The sequence below is a fragment of the Aspergillus chevalieri genome, chromosome 6 (assembly GCF_016861735.1).
Source record: "Aspergillus chevalieri M1 DNA, chromosome 6, nearly complete sequence".
In the NCBI taxonomy this organism is placed as follows: Eukaryota; Fungi; Ascomycota; class Eurotiomycetes; order Eurotiales; family Aspergillaceae; genus Aspergillus; species Aspergillus chevalieri.
The window spans coordinates 180367-193898 of NC_057367.1; the positions used below are offsets into that span (position 1 = coordinate 180367).

General features: G+C 48.8%; 4 protein-coding genes across 4 annotated transcripts; 2 read left to right on the top strand and 2 right to left on the bottom strand.

Annotated features, from left to right (window-relative positions):
• Window positions 1-1851: 1851 nt before the first annotated feature.
• Window positions 1852-2434, top strand: ACHE_60064S (uncharacterized protein; the record flags this gene model as incomplete). The annotated part of the gene is made up of 2 exons (XM_043281197.1): window positions 1852-1857; window positions 2048-2434. 2 exons carry the CDS (start codon window positions 1852-1854, stop codon window positions 2432-2434), a joined length of 393 nt encoding a protein of 130 aa, XP_043138700.1.
• Window positions 2435-4295: 1861 nt separating this feature from the next.
• ACHE_60065S (Zn(II)2Cys6 transcription factor) lies at window positions 4296-6779 on the top strand (the record flags this gene model as incomplete). The annotated part of the gene is made up of 5 exons (XM_043281199.1): window positions 4296-4346; window positions 4400-4473; window positions 4527-4737; window positions 4792-5459; window positions 5522-6779. 5 exons carry the CDS (start codon window positions 4296-4298, stop codon window positions 6777-6779), a joined length of 2262 nt encoding a protein of 753 aa, XP_043138701.1.
• Window positions 6780-7271: 492 nt separating this feature from the next.
• ACHE_60066A (2,4'-dihydroxyacetophenone dioxygenase family protein) lies at window positions 7272-7814 on the bottom strand (the record flags this gene model as incomplete). Its single annotated transcript, XM_043281200.1, has 1 exon — window positions 7272-7814. The coding sequence occupies one exon, from the start codon at window positions 7812-7814 to the stop codon at window positions 7272-7274; it is 543 nt and encodes a 180-aa protein (XP_043138702.1).
• A 2032-nt stretch (window positions 7815-9846) lies between these two features.
• ACHE_60067A (ATP-binding protein) lies at window positions 9847-11964 on the bottom strand (the record flags this gene model as incomplete). The annotated part of the gene is made up of 5 exons (XM_043281201.1): window positions 9847-9962; window positions 10022-10464; window positions 10529-10848; window positions 10897-11636; window positions 11706-11964. The coding sequence occupies 5 exons, from the start codon at window positions 11962-11964 to the stop codon at window positions 9847-9849; spliced, it is 1878 nt and encodes a 625-aa protein (XP_043138703.1).
• Between the last annotated feature and the right edge of the window lie 1568 nt (window positions 11965-13532).

Genomic DNA, 13532 nt, shown 5'->3' on the forward strand with positions numbered 1-13532 from the left:
TCGGGCGGCAAACGAGGCCCTTAGCAAACGCCGGAGGGCTAAAAAAACACGTCTAAGGAAAGGAGGGTCGCTTTCAATACTGGAAGCTCAGGAATTAGGGGATCAAATGGAGGTTGAGGTGCAACTAAAGGAGGAAACACGCATTAGGGCTGGTCGGCGACCGCGGACTGAGACACGCGCGCGGCGCTGTGGCAATTGCGGAAAGGCCGGACACAATGCGCGTTCCTGTCAGATAGTAGTAGAGACGTCTGAGGAAGATGATTCTGAATAATTTTAATGGAATTTTAGTGCATTGGTGGAGATGTTGGAGTTAACATCGCGGCGGAGCGATTTCGTGTTACATTCGCCCGTGTGTTACATTCGCATGTGGAGTACGTTATAGCTAGTTAAGCAGTATGTGCATGGAGTACCGTATCAATCTCAGACTCCCGACAAGCATGATATCGTAATGTAGCATACAAATAGACCAATAAACAACATGCACCAAGCATGCCCTCGTCAACAACCACACTCGTCCCCGTCACAAAATCGCTCGCGGGCTAGCGAGGAATATAACAGCCCCCCTCAAGTCATCTGGTGTCCCCCAACGGCCGGCAGGTGTTCTACGAATGATGAAATCGTTGTATCCAGGATCATTCCCCAGTTGCGTCGTCAAGGCGGTCTTGATGTACCTGAATTGTCCTTTGAGTCCCCAAATCCAAGAACATCGGAAGAAAGCGCCCCATGGCTTTCTTGGGAACTTACCCCGGACAAATACAATTTACTTGGATGCCCTGTCGGGCGAGCTCGTTGCTAAAGGCCTTTGTCAATTGAATGACGCCGCCTTTGGAGCTCGCATAGGCAGACATGTTGTACATGCCGCGGTACGATGTGACTGAACCGATGTTGATTATTTTCCGGGCCGTTGAAACTCCAATAATCGCTTGCTAAATTCTTGAGCAGCGATGTAGGTGGCTTTTAGGTTAATCGACAGAATCTATGGCATGTCAATTCCAGCCCATGCGGAAGAAAGGGACAGACAGGGTATCCGCTGTCGTTTTTGCTTACCAAGTCCAGATCTTCGTCAGTCGCTTGGACCTCTTCTGTTGACACCGGCACAATTCAGCAGTATGTCTGGCACAATTCCTGCGTCTCAGATAGCTTGGAATGTCCGGCAATCTCGAAGGTCACATTCGAGAGCTCGGAGGCTTCTCCCGAGATTTTCAAGTCGGTGAGACAAGACCGATGCGTAAGGATCGTCTGGTACTTGTATGAATACAATCTCAGCACCGGCTTCTGTGTGATGCGCATTTCTTGTCCGATGCCTCCAGTTGCGCCTGTGCAGATGACGGTTTTCCCTTGTAGGGAGAAGAGTTCACCTACAGGCAATTTTTGTGGCGGACATGATTGAAAGGGTGATACGAATATAAACACAAGGAATCGAAGCAATCGATGTTTTGAAATCAAAACTCTACCGAATAGAATTATCTGAACTTAAAATATATCATTATCGAACTGCAACCGACCAATGTATGCTTTTGATATATACTGCTCTTGTATACCCTTCATTGATGGCACGCAGTCTCCATGCGCCCCGCATCCTAGGAACAACCATAAGAAGAGCTGACCTCATCGTAAATCATATTTTGAATCAATATCTTTGGCTTTACTCCGCATTTGCTTTGACGCGTCTGAAACTTGGGGTTGCTGAGAGGGGGTTGATCATGCCAAACACCGGCGATGTCCGGTGACGTTCCACCGGACATGTATAGGAATCGGTCTGCATTTTGGAAGTTATCGGCCAATGTTCACCCGAGGTGGGAGGTATTGCATATGCAATCCATCCTTGATTAAAAACCAGCACTAGACATAATGGAGGTAGGTAAAACTTTAAAGTGTTGCATATATTGGCATGAGCTCGGTTCTTCTCACCTAGTATTTCAGCCTTACAATCGTGTTAATTATGACTGGACCAATTCCTTCCAGCGGCACTTCCCAGAGGCTCTAGGGCAAAGTTGCCATCGTCACTGGCGGTGCCATGGGGTTTGGGAAGGCAGTCGTGAACTAGCTCGTTGCTGAGAGTGGTAAGTTCCTCGTTTTTGATATCAGCGAGTCCAGTCCCAAGGAGATTGGCAACGGCGGTGCGACAACAATAGCATACTTCCGCGGAGATGTGGCCTGTCTGACTGACTGGAGCGAAGCGCTGGCTAGAGTGTTATTATCATATAATCACCTCGATATAGTAGTCAACAACGCCGGTGTGCTGCACAAGGCTCAACCCTCCATTGATCTTTCCGACAAGGAGTGGGAGCAGGTCTGTCGCGTTAACGTCAAGCAGATACATCTCAGCACGAAAACCATCATCCCATACTTCGAAGAGGCCACTCAACCAGGCCTGTTCGTCAATATATCCAGCATGAGTGGTGCTCGACCGCGACCAAATTTGGTGTGGTAAGGAGCCACCAAAGGGGACGCCAACACGGTATGCAATAATCCATTGATTTGGATAGAGCATTGGATAATAGTGGCTAACAAGAACCATGCAAAGGCAACCAAGGGACTCGCAGTCGAATGGGCGAAACATAGCATTCGAGTAAATGCCATCTGCCCCTCGGTAGGGGATACAGCCATGATGCCGCTTTTCCAGGGTCACGATGTGAGCGCCGAGGCACATGAGAAAATGCTTAGCAGTCCATTAGGTCGCGTCTGCCAACCTGTGGATGTCGCCAATGCAGTTGCATACATGGCCAGTGACAAGTCGACTTATTTGACCGGTGTTTGCCTGGAAGTTGATGGCGGTAGGGGAATCTAGAGACTCGGAACCACTTGCCTGATGCCATGCCACCGCGGAAACATATTCAAGGTGGTTTTGCGGAGTCTGAGGTCATTTCTAATGGCACAAAGCCACACACACTGCCAGATCATGTTTTCCAGGATGCAGCTCAGAGTAAAATATCATTTCACATATCGAAGTCAGCGGGTATATATGTAGAATCCTTTCTTCTCTCGAATGCCATATTAGTAGCCCAGGATGGCAAAAAGAAAGCTCACTTCGCAGAAATTGTCAAGATCACTCTCTGGCCTTTGACATCCCCCAGTCCACTCTCCGACGTCGCATAGGAGGAACCACTTCAAGATCAGAAAAGATTGCAAATTCCAGAAAATTATTAGAAACTGAGGAATCTACACTATCAGCATGGATTCTTGATATGGATATTATTATTATTATTTAATCAAGTTTATTGTCCATGCCGAGCCCTAGAGCTATGACAGACCATGATTCGTGGACTCGAGGTCAGTGGCTATTCTACAGTCGCTTGTCCCCATAGGTTCCTGAGGCGTTAACCCCCTTCTATCATCTTTCTGATCCTTTTCCTCGCCCCAGACCGCCTGTATGCGCAGGGCTTTTGAGCACAGTGCTCTCCTTGTGTTTTGGAGCAAGATGGGTGTGGCCTAGGCTGACTCTCCTGCTACCCCTCTCCTGTTCTAACTGCTTCCTCCAATGCTTCCAGTCCCCGTTCGTCATCTCTTGATATGGATAGATGTGGTCTACCTTTTACAACTATCATCTGTGCCATTTAGCCCAGTCTCTACTTTCTGCACGCCTGGCATCCACAAACCCAGCCATTATTGGAGAACATTGCGTTTATTGCTTTATACAACTTTATCAAGAACTAAAGTCAAAATACAGCCGGAAATATGACTTTCAGCGTGCAAAGTGTGAAAATTCTGAGCTTATTCAAGGCTGGTTTACACGTGTCCAGCAGACAATCCAACAGTATGGGATTCAGGTGGAAGATATCTACAACATGGATGAAACTGGCTTCCAAATGGGCGTGACTTCAACTGCAAAGGTTGTCTCTGGATTTGAAACAAAACAGAGTCATGCAAAAGCTCTTCAACCTGGGAATAGAGAATGGGTAACTGCAATTATTTGTATAAATGCAGTTGGATGGGCTCTGCCTCCTCAGATCATTTTTGCTGCTGCCAACTATCAATCTGTATGGTATCATGATTTACCAGACAATTATGTTGTCAGTGTCAGCAAGAATGGTTGGAGCCACTCGGTGGTCGATTACGTTACGTGGCGACACGTGACTTTCCCTGAAATCCACCTCGGGAGTCAGAGGTGTCGGCATCATGCCTCCAATTAACGGACTCACGCCATCATCTTCCAACCAGTGAGAGTCGTATTTACTATATTCACATTTTTTGCGTTGGCTCATGCAAAGTCCGACAACTCCGGTGTCGAGATATCTACTTTGTGACAGCAAGAGCCAGGCACATCATCGGCAAGACACATACATTCGCAGCCCATGGGAACCCGTCGACGCGCATGCGATCGTTGTCGAAGGCAGAAGCTCAAGGTAGATCTGGAAACAGTGAGTCTGAAGATGTTTGCTAACAGCAGTTTTGCCAGTGTGATGTGGAGAAGCCATGCTCACCATGCGTTCGGTCTGGTTTCGCGTGTGAAACAACATCAGCACCGCTGAGGTTGGTCTCTTTGAATGGTTAGTCGGGCCAGATGCTGAAAGCGAAGTGAGTAGGAAGTCTCAGAAATCTCGGAAGACAGCAAAGCGTCAAAATGCCGATAATGTGCGATTTAATGGGGTCCCTCCTGCAAGGCCAGACACCGCATTCTCGGATCCTTCCCAGGAAAGGGTAAGAGACAACCAAGAGTGGGAGGAGAATCGATCGGAGTTGCTTCCTGAACCACACAGATATGCCCAAGTATCTGCAATCGAGCTCACAGACGAAGTAAGTCCCTGCTCACACCGAAGTACGCCATCAGTGACTAACCTCCCCCCCTAGCTGTTCCAAATACATGATCAGGGGTCAGTTGTATCACCAGCCGAGAATGATACGACCTCTGCACTCCCTGGGGCAGATCACCTCAGTCGCCGAGATCATGCGCGTCGGGGAAATGAGAGACGATTCAGTTTATCGTCCCAGTTCCAGGGACTCATTCTCCCCTCTCGAAGACTTTGTGACTTTCTTCTTCAATCGTACTGGGACTCTGTGCATTGGTTTATGATGGTCTTCGATGAAGAGGCCTTCAAAAGGGAATACAGAGAGATCCTAGGCAGCCAGTCTGTGGCTCCGCAGCAAATGGGGACAGCCGTACTAATCTTAATGGTTCTTGCCATGGGCGCAAGATACGCCGCCGATGACAAGATAGGACGAGTCGGCGTTAATAGGCAGGAATTACAGGTTTTCCAAAACAATATGCTGGATCAAATACGCGCTCGCTTTTTTGACGTCCTCGATATGGGGGACGTTGAATGCGTTCAACTGTGCATCTTGTTGAGCTCGTTCTATCTTTATAATGGCAAACCTAATCTGGCATTCCCTATACTCGGTGCCGGAACCCGCAGTGCACAAGTACAGGGGCTACATAATGAAGCTCTATGGCGCATCAAGAACATGGCCACTGCCGAGGTTCGCCGACGGACTTGGTGGGCTTTGTACGTTCTAGAGAGGTATCTATCCCCCAATACGAACAATTGCTATGACCACAACTTCGACACCTGACCAGCGTTAGGTTTGCATCAATGACTTACGGGCGTCCATCATCAATCGACTGCACGTTTTGCGACGTGAAAATGCCCCAGGACATGAACGATACTTTGATCGTCCATCCGTTATTGAACTCGATGGAGTTCTCAAACAAGCAGCCCCGATCACGAGTCACGTTAGGGACATACCAGCGAGCCAAGTTCGAGTTGTACTGCATAGCAGCCCCGATAATGGGGAAAGTATACAGTTTCGAGGCGACAGTCCCAACATCTGTTATGGAGCAGGCGGCGGAAATCAACACTCAGTTGGTGGAGTGGTTTAGTCAACTCCCACCGGAACTGAGATTGGAGCGCAACGTGAATTTGGATACAAGCAAGTTGTCCACATCAGAGCTTAAGGTCTGTCAGCTTTTCCAGCTCCAAGCGCTGGTCCTCCAGCTTGCATATGATAATATTCAAATCATCCTACATCGTCCGTTTCTGCGACATAACCGCAGCCTGCTCATTACACCCGCTACCCACGCCTTGGACGCACGTCCAACAAGCTTTGAGCAATGCAAACATTGCGCTCGTCGGACATGCAGCATTCTGCCGCGATATACCCAGGTCCTCCTGGCTGCCCAAAATACTCACGCAGCGGCATACATTGCAATGCAAAACTTCACTGCTGGCGTGACTCTCGGCATGGTAGCTCTGTCAAACCCTAGTTCAGAGCAGTCCCAAGATGCCAAGAAAGGAGTTGCAAACTCCATCTCTTTGCAGAAGGCGCTTGCCGCGTCGTCTATAGTCCCCTCTCAAACGGTCAAGGTCTTAGAGGCTCTCTTTCGACTCATCTTCCAGCGTGAGATGCAGTCACTACTTGGGAATCAGCCCTTTGACATAGAAAGCCCGAGGGGCTACACGAGTAATCAAATAGAGGCAGATGAAGGCTATGACAGGTCTGCTCCGACGAACTCCGGTGATACATGCCAGATGGAGCCAATGCTATCGCACGAGGCTCGACAGACTAGACAGTCTCAGTCAACCTGTTCTGTACCGGGTGGTACACAAGAAGATGGTCTTTGGGGAGAGCCGGCATCGGGGTACGAGGGTGATGAAAATGTTGCTCTACATGCTGATCCCGGAATCGACCAGGCTTTAGAGTCAATACAACAAGGTATGTCAGCAGTCGCTCAATTCTTAATTCCCAAGCCATCACAGGAAGAAGCCCTTCCTCTACATCTTTGGATCTTTGGCTCGCACGAAGCTTCTTTTACTGACGTCTACGACCTCAGTCCTATGTGAACATTCCGACTCGATGTTCCACTCAGCCCCAGGTGTCTTGAACTCTCATCCACAAAACACTGTTGCTGAACAGCCAAGATCTTCAATGAATGATTTCTCTGATAATCTGCCCTTCCCTTCGCCCCAGACTTCAATGAATTCAGCGATTGATCCCGTCACCCAAGGCCTGATTGGCTTCAATGGCCCGCTCTTTGGTCAAACCTGGATGTGGAATTAGGACGACTTTCACTAACTTAGTTGACAACCGGTAGCCAGTCTACTACTGTATCATATCAACTGCTGTTCAACCGGAGCGGCTGAGCCTCCTCTTTTGTAGAGATCGCATTGAACGCAAAAGCGGCAACGACATGCCATGTACGAATGCAACCAATATCCCTACTGTTTCATGAACTATGCTGGAAATGGCCCTTAAACGGGTAACGCTTGAACTTGTAGGTATGAGCGAAATACTTGTCTTTCTATTGACAGATAAAAAGGGCATTATGCACAAAATCACCGAATAAACTGGTCAACATAATCCGCCCCCAGCCCAACCTTCTCGTAATGAGCCCTTGCGCTAGAAAGCTTCGAGAAAACATCCTCCACACCAAGGGGCGCCCCCTGGGGATCGACATATATATATGCCCCGGTGACATGGAACAATGTAATCATTTCCTCAACCCCATCCGGTACTTCGAGCGTGTGAATGTCGCCGGGGGGCTCAAAAGCATGGCTCCCCTCTGTTGCCCACCAGGGGTGCTCGAGATAATGCCACTTGCCGCGGAGCGTAGTGGCATGGACGGGACCGGAATGGCGATGACGCGACAGGATGCCCGAACGGCGCACGCGGAGCAGGTTCACGAAGTAGCCCTGGGAGACGTTGAAGAGGATAGGTCGGAACCAGACGTCCGGGGCTTGGGGAACCCAGAGTCTTTCCTCGAAGTCCAGGCTTAGGATATTTGGGACCACCAAGTCCTCGGGGACGTTGGGGAGAGGTTCGCCTTGGTATGCGACCGCTGTCGCCTTGGGACGATCATCGGGCGTGCTTGACGGCATAGTGGAGACGTTTTCGAAATGGAGGAGATGCACGAGCTTTTGAGAATTTCGAATCGGCAGGCGTGGGTGGATAGTAGGTCAAGGGAGTCAATTAGTCTCCGTTGCTAGTGCTTTGATTCTAGTTCTTGACGGTCTTAAATATATAGTCTCTTCAGGTGGCACCATTTCACCGCATGGAGATGAAGGCGGGGACAGCAAGCCGAGAGACTTGGAGTAAAGTCCGGTGCGGCATGGGAGAGTCGACCTGTTGAATATGTTGTCCGAGGGTGGAGAATATCGACGCATCCCAAAAGGTCCGGTGGACATCCGTCGACAGCTTAAGCTCGCACCTCCGGTGTGGGTCCGACTTGAGTCTGGTGGAGAATCCAGAGTCATGACGACACAGGCGACAGACATTGCAGTCCCTCATCCTCAAGTACGTTTGGCTCCTTTCCATGCAGGTACACAAAATGAGTTCAGAATTAGACTTTATGGTTGACTCTTCATGCGTGCTTTCAGTTCATTTCGTTCAGGCAATATTTCAGATGTATGAAGATACAGATCAGAGCAGGCATGACGCGTGGACTGGACCAGCACTTTTGCAATTCTGCAGAGAGCTATATAGATTATGCAGTTTTTGAAGTATTTTCAGAGTATCCAACTCGTAATAAATTACAATATGCTGATTTCCGGGGAAAAGATTTAGAAGCGATTTCTTTATTCAACTAATTTTCGGATGAAATACAGTCTCTGATCTTTTCTGCCGAAAATTCATTTCTGCGGAAAAGCGCAGTTATTATAACTAATTACAGTCTATCAATCTTAAATCCATCTGGCACTTTTGGCTTCTTCTGAATCCTCCCCGATCGCCCCCTGCGTGCACTCTTTAGTTGGCATTTCAGGAAGCGGCAGGCCATTATCACTATCCTCTTGGGGAGCTTCAGTGCAAGCCCCAGCCTTCACACGCTGTTGTTGATGAGCCTACCAAAGTCACCAACCAGGCCGGCAACCAGGACATTGAGGAAGACATGGGAGGCACTGGCGACGATGACCAAGCTTCCCAGGTACCGGCGAGAACCCAAGAGATAGTCATCACTTCGGCACATAACACTACCATAACGACCACCGGGGGAGCATTGGTCATTCTATTTCGCAAGCTCCTCCTGAAGAAGCCCAGCTCTCCCGCTACTGAACTCAATTTTGTATACACTGCTGCGATATTAGAAAAAAAAATATCGTGAGAGAGGTTTGGAAAAGCCAGGAATCTTTGCCTCGACCGTTTTGGCTCCTTTAGCATCTACGAAGGCCGTAAGTAGACAGGGAAATACATTGATAAATCTAAACATGCTGCACTGAGCAATTTTCTTTAGCTTTGGTAGTTGGGCGTAGGAGAAAGAGCCTGAGCCGGCTGGGAAAAAGAATATAATTTGCTCTGCCATTTGGGGATTGCCCCAGAGTAAGACAATATAAGCCGCATGGAAACAGCAAAGGCTTTCACATGTACTTGCAGAGCTGCTGATACAAACTCCACTGCTAAGGCTATAATCACAACATGGCCGACAAATCCCGGCGCGAAGCAAACATCCGTGGCTGTATTGAAAATCATGACATGCGGGCGCAATCATCATCAATTGTCTAGACACAGATATCCAAGACAGCTGTGTCACTGCCTTAGCAGAATCGAGCCCTCGCTTTCTTTCGATGCTGGTTCGTTTATATTCCTGTACTCGAAGTGGGAAGGCGACGAGGCGGACAGATGAAGCACGCGGGCGTCCACCCTGGCCAAAGCCACGCACCGAATACAACAGACAGAACAATTACGTGTATACACATGCTCTGCACAGTGACCCTCCACACTCCTGTAACAGTCCCAATACTGTGTCAGCCAGGAATTGTAGATATTGGAGGGTAACATACCTAGAGGATGAGAGGAGGTAGGCCAAGAAGGCCAGAAAGCATAGCGCCGCCGATTTCACTGTTATAGGAGGCCATGTTGATCGTTTCATAGCGTGTTTTCTGGAACAAAGGAAAGACAGGAGGCACGAACTGGGACTTAGTTCAGCAAAACAAAATTATCCATCACGACATTGTTGTCAGCATCCAGCACTGTTGCCGACTTGTAGTCGGTTGTGAAAACCACACGCCAAAGCTTGGCGCCAGGAACGGCTGCTGTTCATGATGTATTAGCCCAAAAGTCAAAAAAATCAAGTGGGTGCTTATCGGCTTACTGAAGGGTTTGGGCATAGTGTGACGGCAGTCGAGGATTATCCAGTCGCGGATCCATCCATTGAGAACCCAATTCCAGTACCGACCACTATTCTCGAATCGTTGGCAGTGCTCTGTAAGGCGGTCCCCGTCTCGGAGGAGCTCTATGCCCCACTTGGGCTCAGTAATTCGGAAATCAATGTGACCTGAGCCCCCCCCAGACCATTCGCTAGAGATGCCATGCCCAGATCCAAGCAAAGAATCAAACCCACAATGAAACTCCTTTTGATATTGCGACTCGACAGGCCTTCGCTGAGAGCCTGCGCCGAGTCTACCTCGGGCACTGACTTTAAGGCGCGATCTGGAGAACTTCTTCAAGATTTCAAGGCAGAAAACGGGAAGTGACGGAAACTCGGTAATTGGAAACGAGCGGGGACTATCCGTAGCCAAATAGAATTCGACAAACCTTGGCATGATTAGTATTTATATTCCACTCAATTGAGGGCAGCGAAGAAGATATAAGCCCTTACTTCTCATGTAAACGTGATGGCAAGACACAGACAACATTGTCTGGTTTGACGGGATCAGGTGGATCGGAGTGCAACCAACCTTGCTCATAACATAATCGTATACCTGGGTTTTGGAGGTCTCTGGGGACGTTTCCAAGTAGAAGAGTCGCCCGCAGGGCATTTGCCGCCTCAAGTGTAATTTTGTCACGCGAAGGAAAGGATCTGTAAACAGGGTAGGCATCCAGTTTACTAAAGACATCCGCATCATTTCTCAACGCCTGAATGATGTCGTCTACGGTGACAGTTGAGATTTCCCCGTGGCTGGGGGCCGAGCGGTACACCTAAAATATGTAAGTATCTGCACCACACAAAGCTAAAGATATACTCACCCGATGCACATATCTGATGAGAGCTTGAACCGCCGCGGGGTGCCCGTTGGACACCTTGAAGAGGTAGTCCGTGGCCGCGTCGTCAAGAGTCATTGGGCATGTTGGATCCATGCACAAACGCTCCACAACATCCATGAATTCTTCGGCTGTATAAAAGAGATGCGGGTGGTCTAAGTCTAGGGAGGCCAAAGACACTCTTTGCTCTCTTCCGAAATGAACCGGGGTGGTGCCCCGTGGGTGTTCTGCCCGTCCCGCTGTGGGACTCCCGTAACTAGTGAAAAGGCACATCCTAAGTCCCTGATTGGCCCCACTTTGAGTTTTAATGAGGCCCACCCACAAATCCAGATCTTCATAGGAGTGTTGCGCTTCATCAAAAACGATAACAACATCAGAAGTAGCGAGGCTGTCGCGGTCGACAATGTACCCTTTCTGACGACACAGCTGGACAAGATGATCGGTTCCATCATTGACCCCGTGCCACGCATTGACGTAAACCACTGCTTGTCTTTGTTCCTTGTAGCGGGCTTCCAGTAGCTTTGCAAGCGTAGTCTTCCCGGAGGAAGGAGTACCTCTTACATGGACCACTCTGTATTCATCAAGCAACTTTTGTAATCTTGTGACGGTCTTCTCGCGGGGAGAAATTGATGAGAGACGGCCAATAGGCGTGCTCTCATGGACTAAACGAGATTGGTCATCGATTGTAGAATACGGCTGACCAGGGAGCTGACGAGCCACAGGGACTAACGGACAGTCAGAGTCATGCTTCACAGCTGGATTGTGAAGAGAGAAGGAAATGGACCGATTCTTACCATATTCATCATGCAAATTCAGTGGGTGGAGGCATTCCGTGCATGTGGAGGACGGGATTCCCGTGAAGTATCGACCATTTACACAAGTGCATTCGTATGTCCCAGCAGGACCTCTGACCTTGCATTTGCCCAGCAAGACTAGCGCCATCCTATTCTCTCTTAACCCCACCGATCTCAACAACTGCTCTGGCACTCTGTCATGGTATTCGTGAGGCGATGACGATGGCTGTTCTTCTGACACCCGACACCGGGATTCCATAGGTGCGATTGTTGGGAACGAAAACAAGGACAATGTTGAAAAGTAAACGAAGCTTCATGGTCTGTTACAAAAAGGTGAGGAATGCATGAAGCGATATCCTACTGGTTTTCTAATCCCAAGGCCAAAGAAAATCTTGGGGAAATGGAGGACGGACGCGAATGACAGAGAATTCCCCACCTGTGCTGCCTGCTAGGTGCCACTCTTGCCAAGTCTCAAACCATGAATGGCATATCTTTAAAATGCACGGTAATAGAAGAGGAAACACAAATAAACAAGCTGACTGTACCGCGAGGCCCTGATCTGCAGGCTGATGGCCTACTGTCGGGAATAATAGTAGGTGGTGATAACTGAAGACCCAACGTGAGCGCGGGACGCGAAAGTCGCGGTGTTCATTCTGTTAGCACCTGAAACGGGGTCTCTCGGATCGTGACTCAGAGGGAAATCGGGAGTCGATTATTCCGTACTAACGAGTTCTATGGAGAGAACTAGCTTAACGAAGAGATATATTGCCTATCAAACGTACGTGGGCGTACACAGCTAGTTGAGTGCTAAATCTACTATATGTGTGCGCAGGTCGACTATAAGAATCTCCTGACCTCGCTACTCGGGCCAACCATTTAGCCGTCGATTCTTATCAGGCCGGTCAAAAAGAGTGACCTACATACACAAAAATAACACATACAAAACGAGGTACCTGGGTTTGTTCCCAACATCAAGGTAAGAGAACACAGGCCGTCCAAATGAACAATCAACCAGACGTAGTAGAAATAGCTGATTGGTCCATAAAGGAAGCAAACAAAGTGGAAAGTAAGGCGGAAAGGAGTAGTATATTAAGGCATCAATTGCCATAGGTCATCAAGTCAAGGTTCTCCTTTCTTCATCCGCTTCCATTTCCCTCCTATTATCATCGTCAGCACTCAACAATCCCCCCCTTGAGCCATCATCCATCTGGGTGAGCGATAGGAATCGGTTGAAGTTGTCCTTGCTGAAAGGCTTAGTCAATCCGTGAGCGGCCATATCAGTCGACGGCACGCCTTTCACAGTGATCAGGCCCATCGCCCTACTACCGCGAATATGATGGAATCGAGCATTGATATGCTTTGAGCGCTTGGTTCCTTCATTTCTTGTCAAAGCCATAGCGCCGTGGTTATCCATATGGAGAAGAATACGGGGCAATTCAAGGATTGAAAGTTGAAGTTCGCCAAACACACGACGCAGCCATATAGCTTAGAGGCCTCTGAAGCCGCCATATATTCAGCCTCATCGGAACTTGTTGCAATACAGGTCTGTTTCCGTACAAACCACATGATTGGTCCATTAACTGAGAGAAAGACTGACGCTCTGATAGATTTCCTTGCCATATTATGGCTCGCCCAATCGGAATCAGAGAATCCATAGGGAAGGAAAAACGCCTTCGTTCGATTTGGCTGTTTTCGGTAAAATAGGCCTCGATAGGGCGTTCCGGCCAGGTATCAGAGAACGTGAATAAGGGCATTCCAGCACTCCTTCGTTGGCTTGGCACTATATTGAGCCAATAGCGTCGCAGCGAAAGCGATATCAAATCGAGT